Below are 18,697 nucleotides of genomic sequence, written 5' to 3'. Positions count from 1 at the left end.
ACTCATGTAAACTGAGCCCCTGATTTAATCTCATGCTTTTTTTATGCCTATTGTAAGGATAATATAGTCATTTTCAATAAATAATTTTTTTCTGCATTGCACATAATTTATTTTGCATGCTTTATTGTTTGTTACCTGGCTGCATGGGTTTGCATACCTGTCTTCCTCTGTGAACGCAGACGTAGCTTGGTTAGACTGAACATCAGTCATTGAGATGTCCAAATGCATCCTCCTATCCCATTATAACTCACGTAGGGTAGTCAGGCAGAGTTGGTCACCTGACCCTCCTAACCTCCTTCTCATGCTGCTGAGAGAGAATGAAGGTGGCCACAAACAATCCAATTTCTAGCAAAAAATCGACTGAGCAACCAGATAATTCTGATCAGAAATGAAATCGCTCACTACACCACCAACGAACCAATCTTTGCTTCTTATCTTTCACAACCAACAAGATAATCAAAATTTTGGTTCAACAAAAATCAAATTGGATTGTTTTTTTAATCATTCGTAATCGATTGTGCCCATCAATTGAGATTATTTACAACCAATCCAATAAGAATTTCTGATCGCTCTAACGATTTCTCGCTAGAAATTGTACCATTAGTGGCCACCTTTAGTCTTTGTGGTCAGCATTATAGCACTACAGCTCTGCAGAATATCATCATCAGTTCTACCCTAGTTATTCACTGCTGAGTGTGTATTAAAGCATTTAACTGCCCCACAGCCTCCCTAATGTTTTTATAAAAAATGATTAAATGGCTCTTACTTTTATAATCATGGAAAGAGTTAAATGCTTCATTACATACTGAGCAGGGATGGAATGCTGAACTGCAGTTGTAGTGCTGCTGGGCACAGAGATTTATTCTATCTCAGCAGTAGTGGAACCGCAAAGTTTGCTTTTTTAAAGGGAACCAGAGAGGATAAAAAAAAGGTTTTATACATACCTGGGGCTTCCTCCAGCCCCATACGCACGGATCGCTCCCACGCCGCCGTCCTCTGCTGCCTGGATCCGCCGGTACTGGGTCCCGTCAATGCCGCGAGTCGGCCAGTCGGCCGGTGGACGCGGCTGATTCTCTGCATCACACGGAGCTCCCTCTATACAAGTACGCATGAGGCTGTCTACTGCGCAGCCGCATGCGTACGTGTATGGAGGGAGCCCCTGTGATGCGGAAAATTGGCCGCGTCCGCCGGAAGTGACGGGCCCGGTACCGGCGGTTCCAGGAAGCGGATGATGGCGGCGTGGGAGCGATCCAGGCTTATGGGGCTGGAAGAAGCCCCAGGTATGTATAAAAGCTCTTTCTATTTCCAGGCTCCATTCCTCTCTGGTTCCCTTTAAAACAGAAAGAATTTGCGATAATTCAGGTTGGAGTGAGCTAGAGATGTCTCTCAGGGCATCACTGCTGAATATATGCAAATTAACCATTGTTACCCTTAGAAGCTAAACACACCTCCAGAACCGCTGAAATGCAATGATGTGTCAGCTTGTTAATTTGTACAGAGCCATAATAATCCAACATACATACAGACTGTTTCGGATTGTTTGATCCTCATCAGTGCATGGCATGGATTAATGTGGTTCTATGAAGTAGGGCTTGAAACACCCAGAGGTGAGGAGGGGTCTGGTTAGGTGATCTCTGTGCTGGGGAATGAACTCCCACTTTACTTGCAATAAAGAGCTACAGGATGTAGTTAGGCAGGTGCATTTGATATAACAAAAAGGGCAATGTGCAAAATCTTAATGCAAATTTACTATCACATACATTAAAAAGAGTAGGCTGAACTAAGGGTTTAAAAAAAAAAAGACCTTGAATACCTGCCTGCTGCTGCTTGTAGTTCAGCAATGATGGACAGGCTCTTATATGCAGACTAAAAGAGCCTGCTGTGCAACATCCTCCTTCCCCACCAGCCATGTCATGTCCCTGCATCCACCCTCATGGTAATTGGGTTGATTGGCAATCCAGGTAAATCCCAGCTTTGATTAGGAGTGGTGTATGTGGCCATTCTTCACTTTCCAGAATACAGCGTGGCTTAGCAATCTTCAGAATGATTGAGCCCATAGTACCTGATCGGGTCCATGCTACCGCATACACATGCGCAGTAGCACAGACCCGATCAGGCTCAGCTTTTCCTGCCAAAGCCCCTGCAGGTCCATACCACTGCGCATGTGTAAGCCATCGACAATGGCTTGTCGGCGGTTTTGTGGATAGTACATTGGCGGAACAGCAAGGAGGAGTAGGATGGCGGAAGCTTCTACATTATCCTGAGGATTCCCAATACCTAGCTAAGTACCCAAATTGGGCACCTTTTTCTCTAATGACTTCTAAAAACATAGATGAAAGCTGTCAACTCTAGCGTAGCTATGGAGCTTTGGGCCCCAGTGCAAGTTTTCCATTGGGCCCCCAAGCACTCTTGAGAGGTGTAAGCAGAGGAGAGAAACAGTTTGTTAATGATTACACTATTCAAAGAATTTATAGAAGTGATCAATATTTAATACCAGAACAGGACCAATAAAGAGCTAATACTGCATTTGAGGTGGGGTGCCTTGGAGTCCCTCTAGCCCAAGGGCCCTGGTGCAGCAGCAATCTCTGCATCCAATATTGGAACGCTAATGGCTGCCAATAACAATCAAATAAATAGACCTGTCAGAGCTACAGCAAAGAACTAGAGTTGATTTGGAGTTATATCATCAAATCTCAGTAAAATATCACCATTGCCATACACCCAACAGGGAATAATGCGTTTTCTGTTCCTCAGATTATTAGCAGGGCCTGATTTACCATAAGGCACTGTAGGCATGCGCCTACAGGCGCCTGATGATAGAAAGGTAGCTCACTTCCCTCCCCAAGTGCTTCTCTCGCTCCTTCCCTATGCAGAGTCCTGATGAGAGTGTAAATGAGAGGTTACTCAGCCCAGTTTCGGCATTCCATTCACGAGATCTCCCTTCATTCAGGGGCACATCTAGCTACCTAATACTTGGGGGAACCTCTAGCTACTTAATTCTGAGGATAGCTATGGCTACCTAATACTTGGGGGAACCTCTAGCTACTTAATACTGAGGATAGCTATGGCTACCTAATACTTGGGGGTACCTCTAGCTACTTAATACTGAGGATAGCTATGGCTACCTAATACTTGGGGGCACCTCTAGCTATTTAATACTGAGGATAGCTATGGCTACCTACAGTAATACAAGGGGGCATCTGTAGCTACCTATGGGAAATAACAGATGGTGCAGCCAGCACACTTGTGGTGCGGTTCGGCAGGTGTAGGTTCATGGAGAGCGAAGTCTAAGGTGCCAGGACATCTGTGCCTATAGGCTCCACCGATGTAAATCTGGGCCTGATTAGTAGTATTAGTAGAGTATTGTACCATTTTAGCCATCAGTAAAAGCAAGAAGCTTTGAATCACTGATTCAACACTTCTTGCTATTACATAATGACTCAGGTGAAGCCTTCACCTCTGAAGTAGAAGCCAGGCCCATAAGACATTGCCACTTTGCCAGAGTATCTGAGGCTGTCCAATCTCAGGCTCAGCACTGTGAGGGCTGCACTGACACATTAGGAAAATTACGCCTTTCTTTTCATGCAAGGTTAAAAGAAAGAAGACATAAAAATGAGATGCAAACTTTACATTTAAAATGGCATTGTTCTTGGCCTAATCTGGCCACCATCCGAGTGGTGAGCTGGTTATTAGAGAGAAGGCAGAAGAATGGAAGACATTGGCAGGGATTGAAGCTGCGGGATGAATGTGGAAATGTAGAAGGATTGTTTCTTTTTTTTTTATTCTGTCTTTCAGCTGACGGTTGATTCTGTCTGTTTTTTAACAAGTGATCCAAGGGGACGGAGAAAGTCAGTGTGGGGAGCTCTAAGGAAGACCCCTTTCTACAGCTGCGGCTGAGAGGATTAAAGTGCTTCATCCACAAGGCAACATTACACAAGTAGCCTTTGAACAAAAGTCATGGATACTATTAATGATATGGTAATCCTTAATCGAGCTACCTCCCAGTAGTGATTATACTGACATGGGAAGAATATATAAGTCAGGGATGCATCCCACAAACAACACTGTTCTATTGTCCCGGCCAAGCTTGAGCAGGACTAACTTTAGTAGCATCTATAGCGTCACTTTTCTCCTCCATGTATAGAAAGAACAAAAAAATCTGGACCTAAGACTGGATTTGCTTCCTGCAAGTTCCCACACACATCTTGTGCCATTTAGAAAAGAACACATCCCTGACAACCTCTGCAATTGATGGCTGTCAGAGAGGCAGACCACACAAAGGTTACTTCTGGGGGTCTGGCAAGAAGATGATTTAATTGCCCCGCAAAGCATGTCTCTCTCTCTCCCCTGCTTACATATGAATTTAGGAAAATGAAGAAATCTCGCAGCAAGGAATATTTTCAGGAGAAATGGGCTCACCTGTCATGGGTGACATTAGACCGCCCCATAAGCCGCTGTTTGTTTTATTTAAACCTAACAGCAGCTCTTCAAACAGCGGCTGTCCATCACTCTGAGAAAAGCCCATGTCAGCTATTTACTTCTATTCTCCTTTATAAAAAGAGTAAATATGCTGCGTGGAAAAGGGGCGTTAGGACATGTGTAAAGACATATCGGGGGGATGGGACACAAACAGCAAGGATGACCCCTGTGCCACTGTCGTCAGAAAATCACTTTTTCAAAATGTCTTTGCTATGTGCATAAAAGCTTTAACGGAATAAGAAAGCTAAACATCATGCCATGCTTCCAGGCATAAACTGGCATATACCGGTAACAGCAGTTAGGAAAAAGAGTAACATCGATGTCAGTTATTAACTAGTACAGTACCACATTGTCCTCTAGGACCTAGGTTTTCAACACATGGCATGAGTACCCCTGGGGGTAGTTGGGTAGTGCTCTGGGGGTAATGTAATTTGCACGTATCTCATGTCTTTGCGGCAACTTTAACCTAGCGTGTGTACAGACCTTAAAGTGGGATAAAAAGCTGACATAACATTCAGTGAAAAAAAAATGTCCTACATTTTATTACCCATGCAGTTATCATATTTGCTTTTATGCACAGTATTATTGTCTGTTTGCAAATTACAAGTTCCCAAAGTACAGTTTATCTGCACTGAAAGCTGCCTTTGTAATTTATTGCATAGCTGCTGTATTTATTTATTACAATGTATCCAGTGAGATTGTGTCTTCTCCTGCATACACTTTTGGCTTGTATTCAGCCAAGACACTGTTAGCAGTGTTTCTATTATCTTGTTGTTTTCTTATCTGCTACTATTGTAATCACTTCCTCAAGCTTCCCACTGCAGAAGAAAGTGCTGCGTTTAACTGTTTGAATGCTGTTCTGCTACTAGTGTTTTTTCTGGTAGTGCTTCTTTTGCTATAAATAATGTTTTAGAGCATAGAAGAAATGCTGAGTTTCACACCACTTTAAACTTGTCATTATCAAGGTGGGAACTGAAAAGGAAGGAGAGGAGCATTAATGCTTATCTGTTCTGAGACTTATATAGACCTTATAATGTGGTTACATTTTTCCATTTTCCGGTGTGGTGACAGAATTTATATCTGCGCTGAAATATTGGATAGTAGTTTGAAAGTTTTTACTAAAAACTGGAGGTTGGCTGCAATTTCATAGACTTTTAGCACAAAATGTATTCCCACCAGGGCCGGATTTAGGCCAAGGCCACCTAGGCCATGGCCTAGGGCACCACAGGAACAAGGGCACCAAAGCAGCAGGCTAAACTGGTGCAGCATTTGCAAACTTGCAAATGCTGCAATGCAGGGAGATTAGGCGAATGCCTGACCGCCGTACTCTGCTGCTAGCCACCTGTGCAGCAGCCACCTCGCTCTCTGTGCACGTCTGCATTGTGGGTGGCGGCTACGGACTGGAGATGGAAAGGAAGAGGAAAATTCTGCACTGGAGATGAGCGGAGAAATGAGTGACAGTGATGGCTGCAGTGGTGTGAAAAGGAGCTGGCTACCTATACTAAATGGGGGGGGGGGGGGGGGGTAGGGATTAAGGGAGCCATCTGGCAACCTATACTAGAGGGAAGTACGCTACCTATACTGAAGGGGTGACAGTGGCCTTGGGTGGTAAAGAGTACAAATCCGGCCCTGATTCCCACCAGCTTATCATTATATAAAATTACAATCCACAAGAACTGTCCTCAAAAATACAATAAAAGGTGGATAGCTGGATATATTTACATGATTAGATATTCAATACTAACCCCTGAGGTCCACCAGGTATAAATAGGTTATGTCAAGAGTATCATCCCTGGTCTAAACATAAACAGGTATTGGTAGAAAAATATATATGAAATTTGTATTTGTCTCCGCCCCCTTTTTGGTTAGGGAGATAAAAAGAATCCTATATGTTATACCAGGTAATGTACTATGCGTGTGCCAAATTTCATTCAAATCCGTTCTGCCATTGTGGCGTGATTGAGTAACAAACATCCAAACTTTCGCATTTATAATATTAGTGAGATAACTCAAACTAACATTTATTCATTTCTTTTTTAATAATTCCAGGCCATGTTTTCATGATTATTTAAATTTTCCACTGTTTTCTACTTATTAGAAACCTAAAGGGGCACATTAATGATACAATCTTGATTGTCCAATATTGCTACTTCTATGTATGCTTCCCCCTAGTTACTCCCCTGCTATTAATGCTGCTTAACAGAGTTCCTAGTATATTGAGCCCAATCTACATGATACAATTCTTTGTGCGATTCGATTATGATTCTATTTACGATCCAATTAAATCTGACATGTCCGATAGGGATTCGATCGACTCCTGATCAGACATGTCGGATTTAATCGGATCATAAATAGAATCGTAATCCAATCGCACAAAGAATCGTATCGTGTAGATTGGGCTTAACAGTTGTGATCTGAAATGGGACTTCCCAGATTACATAAAGTTATAATTAATGTGTATTTATTTAGTGCTTACTACTTCCACGTAGCTTTACACAGTCCATTGTCATGTCACTAACTGTTAAATATAATTATTCTAGCCTCTTAATCACATCAGTTATTGCAATTTATTTTTTAATAGTTTTAATTCATTTGCTTGTAACCTGTTTATAAAGACTGTTAAAACCTGTGCTCCCACACTGTAATGTCACCCTGTTTATTGCACTATTTTCACCCTGATTGTTGAATTGATATATTGCATGTACTATATCTAGCCATTGTATATTGCCTATATACTGCACTATGGTTTCTATCATACATTTTCTACTGTTTCCTTGATTTGAACATATTATATTGTATGAAACAGCATTTTTATATATATGCCTTATATGTTTATGTTCTCAATAAACTTTGTTTTTTGTTTTGTTTTAAAAGACTGTTAAAAACATACTCTTTGTTATCATATGTATGGACACTTAATCAAGCTGATCACAGGAGTCTGAAAAAATGTAGCTAGACAAACAGTCTAAAAGCGGGCCTGAACTCAGAACTTCCTCTCTGCCCTAAAAGATATGCATCAGCATAATAACTTTTAAAGAAAAACAGTTATTTGTTACAGCTGATACAAATCCTGAAATAAATCTGCACTGTTTCTACTTCCTGCTTTCATGGAAGCAGACATATTGTTAACATTCTGTGCTTTTTAAATTAGCTTATCTGCCTTATCTGTCATGGCAGTCAGCTGACACAGGGGGCAGATCAAATTACAAGTTGTTATTAGACGCAGATGAGGGGGAATTAGACAGGCTAAACTCTAAATACATACAGGGTGCATTTCTATGTTTTCCTTCTGTCCTGTGCACAAGAGTTCAGGTCCACTTTAAGAAATGTTATGCATGACAAATACTCAAATAATACTTCTATTGAGAGCCCTATCTAATGACACCCAATTAGAATAAAGTGTTGATAGGAAATCTGATCACAGTTAATTAACACAGGTGACCAGTATATTGGGGCAAATGCCTAAAAGATTAAAAAATAAATAAATAAAGGATTAGGACTTTTACTCCTTTGCAGAGAGAAATGATAAGACCTGCTCACAGTTATGCTGGGAATACACAATGAGATTTTTCAGTCGATTTACCGTCCGATCTTATTTCCCATCGATTTTTCAATTGATTTTCTTACCTTTTCTTATCTATTTCCATTCACTTCTATAAATAATCGATCAGAAAAACGATCGAAAATAAGATCGGACTTGTCGGAAATTATCTATCGAACCATCTATCTGCTGAAAAAACTTATGGTGTATTCCCAGCATAAGGTGGTTACATTTGATAAAATAATAAGATTTGATTTAACAGCAATTCAAGATAAACACTCAGCGGTACAGAAAAATCATACTTTTTTTATTCAACTGAGAAATCTGATCAAATTCCCTAGTTTTTTTTAAATTTTACTCGATCGAGAGTGACTGATTTTTCTGGTCAATTTTTCTAGAACTTAAATTGTCTTGATGTAAAGTCCCAGGTAAAAAATTTTTTTAGAGTCGTTGAAAAAAAGATTCATAATTGGGGAAAAGATGTGTGATATATTGGTCAGATTTTGGTACTTATCCGTTAGCCGGGCGCATCCTCTAGGTGGCGACAAAACTCCACCAGAGTTACATCTTTCCCTACTATCCATGTCGGCCTGGAGGGGGAATAGTAATTAGCACCACCTGTCGAATGCGCCCGGCTAACGGATAAGTACCCAGATTTTTTAAAGGGAGTCTGAAAATAAAAATAAAAAACAGATACTCACCTAAGGCTGGTTTCACACCAGAAACCAACGTCAGCGATGCGTTCTCTGTCTGGCCACCGGCCAAGTAGGAAGTGACACGCGCGTGACGGATGTTTGCTGTCACTTCCTGCTTCGGGTATGCGGAAGTGTACTGGTTAAATACAGTTCCGCGCATGTGCATGCCGCGATGTCGCGTCAGTAATTTTTTAATCATCCACGCGTCGCCAAAGACTAACATGACTTCCTGGCAGACGCAGATTGCTGCAACTCGATGCAGCCCTGCAGTGTAGTTCTCGACCTTCGTCAGGGATGCAGCGAAAACGTCACTTCTATAACGCCGTAGTATAAAAGTCTCCATAGACATAGTCATTGCACGGGTGCATTAAAAATATCGCACCACACGCCTCGGTGTGAAAGGGCCCTAAGGAGAGGGAAGGTTATGGGTCCTCTAGAGCAGTGTTCTCCAACCCTGTCCTCAAGGCCCACCAACAGTGCATGTTTTGTGGAAATCCACCCAGGTAGTTCATCAGCTCCGCTGAGACACTAATGACCTCACCTGGGAATCTTTATGGTTTTCTGCAAAACATGCACTGTTGGTGGGCCTTGAGGACAGGGTTAGGGAACTATGCTCTAGAGCACAGTTCCCCAACCCTGTCCTCAAGGCCCGCCAACAGTACATGTTTTGCAGAAAACTACAAACATGCACAGGTGGGGTAATTAGCATCTCAGCAGAGCTGATTAACTACCTTTGTGGATTTCCACAAAAACATGCACTGTTAGTGGGCCTTGAGGCCTCTTTCACATTATACAACGCATGCAGGAGTTGAATAGGCTGCAGCGTGTCGTCGGGATGTGCAACGCTGAGTAGCGGCGGTAGTAATTAATAAACCCGATGGGAAAACGCAGATTCCCGACGATAAAATGCTCCCGGGTGCGCCACACCGCAACGCATTGAAACGCAGCGTCGGGTGTGAAAGGTAAAATGAAAGTCTATGGACTTTCATTTTGCCTTGGTCAACGCAAAGTTTCAACTTTGCGTTGAAACGGTGAAAAAGTGCTCTAGTGTAAAAGAGCCCTTAGGACAGGGTTGGGGAACACTGCTCTAGAGCCTTCCCGGTCTCTTCACAGTGTTTCGGTGTATGACCTATCAGTCAAAGACTGCTTTTTCCTGCTTCTGCTGGGCTTTAGCAGTCTTCGGAAGAACTCAGGCTCCTTACTGCAGAGCCGCTGGTCTTCGGGAGCCCAAGTGCTTCTACTAAGAAGACTACCGAAGCTTCCTGCAGAGGGCGATTCAAACGGAGGAGCCTGTGGGGGAATGAGGACACCGTGGGGAGAAGTGGAAGGCTCTAGAGGACCCAGAGCCTCCCCTCTCCTTAGGTAAGTATCTGATCTTTTTTTAAAATTTTTCTTCAGAATTGCTTTAAATGTCACAATTGAATTGTCTAAAAATTGATGGTAATTCTCAATTAGAAAACAAAAAGATATAAAAAATTGCATTGTTTGTGGCCACCATATGGCTGGGTTCCCACCTAAAGCGATCTTTTGTTTAAATACAAATGTTACATACTTACCTGAGTAGATGGAGGTCTCTGGATAGTCCAGAGGCTTCCTGGGTCCTTCTACATGCCACCATTCAAGTGCAGGGTCCCTTGTTATCTTTTTTCCATGAACATGGGCGTGAATGGGCACAACCGCACTGGGCATGCCTGAGTAAGGTTCGTGCATGCCCAGTAGAGGGAAGCGCTTGTCCCATGTTGTAGAGGGAAGCGCTTGTCCGATGTTGGATTTGTCTGGAGACCTCAGATCAGAAAACCGGTTTTGTCACATAAACTGGCTTTCAGGAGAAACATTTCCACACCATAATCGCTTCTGTATAATGATTTAACTTTGCTGGCTTTTATAGAGGTCACAACTTATGTGGTGTATATTTATTTTACAAAATGGTTATGATTGTTTTTAACAGTTATTACTAAGGCTACTTTCACAGTAGGACGTTGCGTTTGATGCGACAATAAGGTCGCACAACGTGCCCCTACCTCAACGCATTGTGCACTATAACTTGGGCGTTATAGTGCATTCTTTAGCCCTGCATTTGGTGCGCCGTTTTCGTTGCGCAGTGATGGAACGAAAACGGTGCATGCGTTACATTAAAAAAAACACTACTGAGCATGTGCAACACAACTAGCGCAGCAGATTCTTTGCTAAACGCACAGCATGTAGCACTCTCTAAGTATTGCTACACGTTACACACAACACAACATGTGCACTGAGAATGTCGCACAGACTTTGTATTGCTGTGCGTTACTCTGCGTTATAATTTTTTATAACTTGCGACTTTAACATCCCACTGTGAAAGAGGCCTTTAGGTATATTTTATTTTAACATGGACACTAGACCCTACATAGATTCTTTGTTGATCATCCCCCCTTCCCGTTCCTTACCTCTCCCTTTCCTGTTGCCCATCCCCTCCTTCCCTCTTCCTGATATCCCGAGTCTCTTTTTCTCAGTCCGTGATATTTACAAGTAAAATGAGAAACAGCTGTTTCTGATTTATGAAAACAATGCCAAAGCTGCCAGCTAATTAATCATTGGCTCCTGAATCTGATTAGCTGCAAAGTTCTGGTTCTGCCCCTGGCAATTCTATGTTCTGTGTAGTAGAAAAAGAAATAGCCTCCCGTTGCAACAATCAGCAATGCATAATGTTTTATGCATTTGACATCCCTACTTTTTGCAAATAAATACAGTATATTAAAAGCATTTGATTGCCTGCAGCCTGTAGTTCCATTTCCAGTTGAGATGATAGCGTAACTTCACTATACAGAAATCTGTCCAGACTACTCCCTATACCAGTGGTTCCCAACCCATGTGCTGCGACACATACATGTGTCGCGGCAGCTTCGGGGTATGTGTCGCAGTACTCTCGGAGGAAAGCAGTGGAGGGAGAGCTGTGGGCAGCGGCGGAGAAGGGGGCCATCTCCCCCCCCCCCTTCTCTCACCTTAGAGTCCTCTCCCTCCCTCGCTCTCTCCTCCGGAGCTAACTGCGGTCAGGCGTTTGCAGCGGGCGGGACTTACCTTCCGTGTCGCTCCAAGCGCCGGAAGTTCTGGTGCCACAGCCGCTGCTCTGGTCTGTATCAGACCACAGTAGTGGCAAATCATCCCGCGCCTGCGACGAGACCAGATGGAGAACACGGAAGGTAAGTTCCGCCCCTCTGCCAGCCACCGCACTTCGTTCCGGAGGAGAGAGGGAGGGAGAGCACCCTGAGGTGCCGCTCTCCTTCCCTCGCTCTCTCCTCCTGGGGGGGGGGGGGGCCCTGGCTACATATACTGGGCATATATACACCTGACTACATATACTGGGCATATATACACCTGACTACATATACTGGGCACATATGGCTCTGGCTACATATACTGGGCACATATACCCCTGGCTACATATACTTGGGACATATACCCCTTACTACATATACTGGGCACATATACCCCTGACTGCATATACTGGGCACATATACCCCAGACTACATATACTGGGCACATATACACCTGCCTACATATACTGGCCACATATACACCTGCCTACATATACTGGGGACATATACCTCTGGCTACATATACTGGGCACATATATCCCTGGCTACATATACTGGGGACAACTAGCTGTTTGTCATTATGTGCATTTACTGGTGAAAAGCTGTCTCTTATCATGTGCATTTACTGGTGAAAAGCTGTCTCTTATCATGTGCATTTACTGGTGAAAAGATGTCTCTTATTATGTGCATTTACTGGTGAAAAGAGGTCTCTTAAGTGCATTACTGGTGAAAAGAGGTCTCTTATTATGTGCATTTACTGGTGAAAAGCTGTCTCTTATTATGTGCATTTACTGGTGAAAAGCTGTCTCTTAAGTGCTTTTACTGGGGAAACGCTGTCTCTCATTACGTGCATTTACTGGTGAAACGCTGTCTCTTATGTGCATTTAGTGGGGAAACGCTGTCTCTCATTACATGCATTTAGTCTACGTGTCACGGAGATCTGAACGTTTGGTTTGATGTGTCACGACTCCAAAATGGTTGGGAACCACTGCCCTATACCATCAGTGCCCTCTAGAAGTAGTCAAGGAGAAGCTGGGAGGTCAGTCTTTCTCTGTCAGCACAGATCACCTCAACAGTCTACCTCCTCCCTCCATTGTTAAAAAGTACATCTTTGTGGGCAGTACTGAAGCTAAAGCCCAATCTTGTAATGATATGAATCATCTGCTGTAGTGCTGGCCACAAAGAATAAATCTCTCAGCCACAGAAGGGAGAGAGTGGTTAGGTTGGCCATGTACTTTTATATTACTTACTTCTGGTATATGCGCTGCTAAGGGAACCGCTCTCCTCTCTGGGTTGCTGCTCATCTGAGATCTAGAAGCAGGTGATGGGGACCCGGTGAGACTGTCCTGCAGGAAGTGGCTGCTTCTTGTTTCAAGAAGGTAAACGAGCGGCGGCCAGCTAATCTATACCTGGGGTAACCTACCTGCCTAACCTATACTGGGAAAATCTACCTAGCTAACCTTATACTGGGGGACTTACCTGGATAACCTAAACTGGGGGAACCTTTCCGGCTAACCTATACTGGGGGAACCTAACTGGCTCATCTATACAGGTGGATCCTACCTGGCTAACCTATATTGGGGAAACCTACCTTGCTAACCTATACTGGGAAAATCTACCTGGCTAACCCTATACTGGGGGACTTACCTGGCTAACCTATACTGGGGGAACATAACTGGCTCATCTATACAGGTAGAACCTACCTGGCTAACCTATCCAGGGAAACCTACCTTGCTAACCTATACTGGGACAATCTACCTGGCTAACCTTATACTGGGGGACTTACCTGGCTAACCTATACTGGGGGCACCTTATCTGGCTAACCTATACTGGGGAACCTACCTGGCTAACCTATACTTGGAAAACCTACCTGGCTAACTTATACTTGGGGAATGACAACCTGGCTAACCTATACTGGGGAACCTACCTGGCTAACCTATACTGGGGGAACATACCTGGCTAACCTATACTGGGGAAACCTACCTGGCTAACCTATACTTGGGAATGCCAACCTGGCTAACCTATACTGGGGGAACCTACCAGGCTAACCTATACTGGGGGCACCTACCTTGCTAACCTATACTGTGGGCATCTGTACCTGGCTTTTTATACAGGTAGCACCTATACCTGGCTACCTTCCTACCAACCTATACTATTTTTTTGTTGTTGCTTACACCGCAGCTATAAAATGCAGTACACATTGTCCGATGTTGGGCAATCATTACAAATTGAAAGGGGGGGGGGGGGGGGTGTTTCAGTAATAACTACTGACTCTTGGATGCATTAGTTATAGAGCAGTATGAAAGATTTGCTGCCTGCTGGAAAATCTCTCACAGTCATCAGAATGCAAATCACCATAATTACATAGCAGGTTGCAGTGGAATCAGAGGGATTGTCTCACTGTCCATTATTATTATGGAATACACAGCTCGTTTTTGGTGACCCAGAACCACTAGGAAAGTATAGAGCTCACCTGAAGTGAGAGGAATATGGAGGCTGCAACATTTATTTCCTTTTAAACAATGAAAATTGCCTAGCTGATATTCTGCTTCTACTACTTTTAGTCATAGACCCTGAAATAGCATGCAGATCAAGTGCTCTGGCTAAAGTCTGACTGCATTTGCTGCATGCTTCTTTCAGGTGTGTGATTCAGACACTGCTGATGCCAGAAGGTCAGCAAACTGTCAATTGGGTAGACCTAGTAGTGAGTGTATTGACATTATAAATAATAACATTGCATATACATATCTTTTGAGTATTTACAGTATGTGCATGTGGTGATTTTGCAGTGGAAAATGCTGCTTTTACTAGTGTTTTAAAATATCTTTATTTGTTGATTAATACAAGAGTTGTGTTCATAAATATATTGAATTGTGCTGTACTGAAAGTTTGTTATACTTTCTATAAGTGGGGGCTAAACCTAAATAGAACTTTCCTTAAAGGGAACCTTAACCGAGAGGGCTATGGATGTTTCCTTTTAATCAATACCAGTTGCCTGGCAGTCCTGCTAATCTCTTGGGCTGCAATAGTGGCTGAATCACCACTGAAACAAGCATGCAGCTAATCCAGTCTGACTTCAGTCAGAGCACCTGATCTGCATGCTTGTTGAGGGGCTGTGGCTAAAAGTATTAGAGACACAGGATCAGCAGGAGAGTCAGGCAACTGTTATTATTTAAAAGGGAAAAATCCATATCCTTCTCAGTTTAGGTTCCCTTTAAATCCCTATTCCTTGTTTTAATGTTAAAACTTAGAAAGCTAGATTTGACATTTAATTTTATGTCAGTGTGATGTTAAATCTGATTTACTCATCTCCCACACAGAGAAATGATAACCTACTGAACTTTTTATCACATCCTTCTATCATGAGTATTTGCAAAAACACACAAAAGTTTTATGGCCACTAATTAGTTTTTGGGAGAGCTGCAGCCAACTAAAGTAAGTGCTCCAGCTGCACAAATAAGGCACTGGTTTATAAACTCTTGCAAATTAAGACAAAATTAAAAATGAGTAAATCAACGTCTACATGGGATTGATACTATTGCCCTTATTTAAATCCGTTTTTCTCCTAGGATATAATTTTTCATCTTCTGTTTAAAATAACTTTTCAGCACTCAGCAATTGAAAAAGTACCAAAAGTAGGTGAAAAAGTACTGTCAAAATTAATCGGAGTATTTTCATGCTTGCGGGTGGCTTCAAAGGCATTTTTTGATTAGGTATTAAAATATCACCTAGGAGAAAAAGTGAATTGAATAAGGGCCTTTATGTACACGTTTAACACATATGCCACATATCAGTTCAGGTATGGTTTAAATGAATGTATTGTTTGTTACCTAAATAAACTGTGAGAGAAGTATCCCAGATACAAACTACATACTAAAGGCCTAGCTTGAGAGTAATTACCGAGAGTCAAACATCGCCATGAAGTGAGGGTATCTGACATTCCCATCTTCATCAAGGGGGATTCTGTCAAGTAGCTGCTCAAAGTCTTCATCAGTAATCTCCACACCAAACCTGAAACAGAGGTTAGTACCAGTCAATCAAGTAGTTTGTTTGCCTCACAGACAGCCACAATAACCCAAGCATATGGTTGCCATTAACTCCGCCACCGCATTGCCCTTCGCCACCAAGAGTGCCCACAGTGAATATCAGAGGTTAATCAGGTTTTTCAGCAGTGAAAGAATTTCAGGCTCAGGCGCCGCACACAGAGCTTGGTCAGTGGAGGAGATAGCAGCATAGAGAGCCATGTCTGATTGTCCTCTGTAAGACTGTATTCATTAGGCTAAAACACTGCTATTACTTAAACAAGCTAACACCGCTAAAGCAGCTTTTCAGGAGCTGTGGTTGGCGTGAAAGGACATTTACAAAAACACGCTTTTCATAAGAAAAACAGGGTGAATTTGGAAAGTGCATTGTCAGAGCTTGCAAAGGAATATCTGAAGAGTGCCAGTACGTCTTCAATGGCAACAAAGTCTTCTCATCCCTGGAGCACGATTTAGGCATAATCCCCAAAACACCGGCATAAATCAGGGTGACTAAAGAAAATAATGATGAACAAGGCTTCATTCATTATGTGGAGACGGTGATAATGAACAGCTGACTTTTGGGGGAAGAAGGTTGTGGAGGGGATGGGAATGGCGGTGAGTTGCTTTCCTAGTGGCAGGAGTGAAGAATGCTATGCCACCACTAACTATTCAACTCACTTTGCAGACTGTTCATCACTTTGACAGATTTATGTAAATAAAACAGAGCTTTGTAAAACTACAGAAGCAGTCCCTGTCATGGCTTTACACATAAATGTCTTTCTCAGGACTAAACGGCCCACTTCCTTAAAGGTTCTGTAAAGTGATCTATATCGCAGTGATAGGAGCTCATTAGCATGTAAAAGGCATTTCGCTTAATTCCTATATTGTACATATGTGGTATATATAGCCTGGCACAATAAAATATGGTAATATAGTTAATGCAATTATGGAAGCGCACGCAGCTCTTTAAAGGTTAGATGCATTAACCTCTAGAGTTCCAGAATGCATGAAATATGCATAAGTGAAATAATGAAAACCCTCAAGACTAAAGATGGATTCCAGGGCACTGGAAAATCTCCACTATGAGAATAATTAGTCTAGACTATATGAGGAAAGCCCGGCAAAAATATTTTCCTCACAGCTAGGTTCCCCCATCAATTGTTTGCTGCATTACTATTGCAGTAAATGTGTTTAATTACAGTGGCAGTGTTTTTAATAATATCTCTCACTAATGCACAGTAGGGCAGCTCTGTGAGACTGTGCTCTGCGCCGAGTCCCATATGCCCACAGTGCAGTCTCACCTCACCCACTTGTATTGGGGCTGCTTCTACTTGGTGCCTTGACAATTATAAAAGACTGGCATCTAGGTTACTGCCAGTCTTCTAGCTGAGGTAAGGTGATGGCCAGCTGCAGAGGATGATCAATTCTCCAAATTCACTAAAAGCATAAATCTTTTTGAGGCTAAGTACACGCTTTCGCCATATTAGCGATGTGTGTAATCCTCTATGTCTGTCCACTCCATTCTGGTCTCCTTTGGCGTCTATCAGACATGTCCATTTTCCATGCAGTGTCCAGAAAAGTCATGCAGGATAGGACTTTGTGTTCCATTACCACAAAAAATACTTTGAAAATGGACACGTCCAAACAGATGCTATAGACCGGCCTTCCTCAACCTTTATACCCTGGAGGAACACTGTAAATAACTTTTGGATCTCAAGGAACCCCTGCAAACAATTTTTTGATCTCGGGGAACCCCTGCATTTATTTTGCAGGAGACTTGGGCACATATTGGTGCCCAGCAGAGCTATAGAGCCTTATAGTAGAGGCACCTGTTAGAAGTGTAAAATGCCTTCAAGTGATGATTGTGTCAGAACCACAGCTGGACTTATGCAGGTATTTGGATAAAAATGTAAGCTTACAGAGACATTAAGATATTTCTGTCAGCCCGCAGGAGCAAATAGCATAGACAACTATTACAAGAAATATTGCTAGCCAGAGGAAGAATCACCAAGTCAGGAAAGTGTTTCTCCCACAGGCATTATCCGTATTGTCTGTGAGAAGCCAAGGTGCTCCTCGTCATCACTGGTGGGATAAGGCAGCTCGGCTAGAAAGCTAGACATGCTCTTAACATATCACTGGCTTTATTGTGAATGACCAAAGCGCGCCTAATAAAAGTTTCATTTTTATGTCAGTTCTCCACAGGCTAACAATGGCTCTTATGCAACGGGAGCTGAATGGGAGACAGTGATGGAACATTGAGACAATGGCAGGATTAGGACACAATAGTGGGAATCAGAGCGATAGAAGTTGTGAGACAGTGCAGCGGAAGGCAGAGGAGCAGCAGGGGAAGGTGATGGGGCTGGAGATGCAGAGAAATGTCTGCTATGTGGATGTATAACTCTCATAAGCTATCAATGACAAAAACACCCGATACGAGACAAAATCCTTCAGGTCAAATGACATCTACTTATGCTACTGACCCATAATGGAAATATACTAGTAATGGTACTAAAATTATGTTGTCACTTACAGTGGGATGCGAAAGTTTGGGCAACCTTGTTAATCATCATGATTTTCCTGTATAAATAGTTGGTTGTTACGTTAAAAATGTCAGTTACCGTAAATGTATCATATAGGAGACACACACAGTGATATTTGAGAAGTGAAATGAAGTTTATTGGATTTGCAGAAAGTGTGCAATAATGGTTTAAACAAAATTAGGCAGGTGTATAAATTTGGGAACCATAAAAAAGAAATGAAATCAATATTTAGTAGATCCTCCTTTTGCAGAAATTACAGCCTCTAAATGCTTCCTGTAGGTTCCAATGAGAGTCTAGATTCTGGTTGAAGGTATTTTGGACCATTTCTCTTTACAAAATATCTCTA

At 42.5% G+C, this 18,697-nt stretch overlaps 1 protein-coding gene across 1 annotated transcript in view; it reads right to left on the bottom strand.

The window, feature by feature from the left end:
* Window positions 1-18,697, bottom strand: part of LOC137546384 (EF-hand calcium-binding domain-containing protein 6-like) — a 147,987-nt gene that overhangs the window by 35,663 nt on the left and 93,627 nt on the right. The window contains exon 13 of the mRNA XM_068268771.1: window positions 15,690-15,800. Within this exon, the coding sequence (XP_068124872.1) occupies window positions 15,690-15,800 (111 nt within the window). The remainder of the gene's footprint in view (window positions 1-15,689; window positions 15,801-18,697) is intronic.

Source organism: Hyperolius riggenbachi, chromosome 1 (assembly GCF_040937935.1).
Source record: "Hyperolius riggenbachi isolate aHypRig1 chromosome 1, aHypRig1.pri, whole genome shotgun sequence".
Taxonomy (NCBI): Eukaryota; Metazoa; Chordata; class Amphibia; order Anura; family Hyperoliidae; genus Hyperolius; species Hyperolius riggenbachi.
Note: the sequence above shows the minus strand (reverse complement) of the source record. Positions and strands in the feature narration are given on the sequence as shown.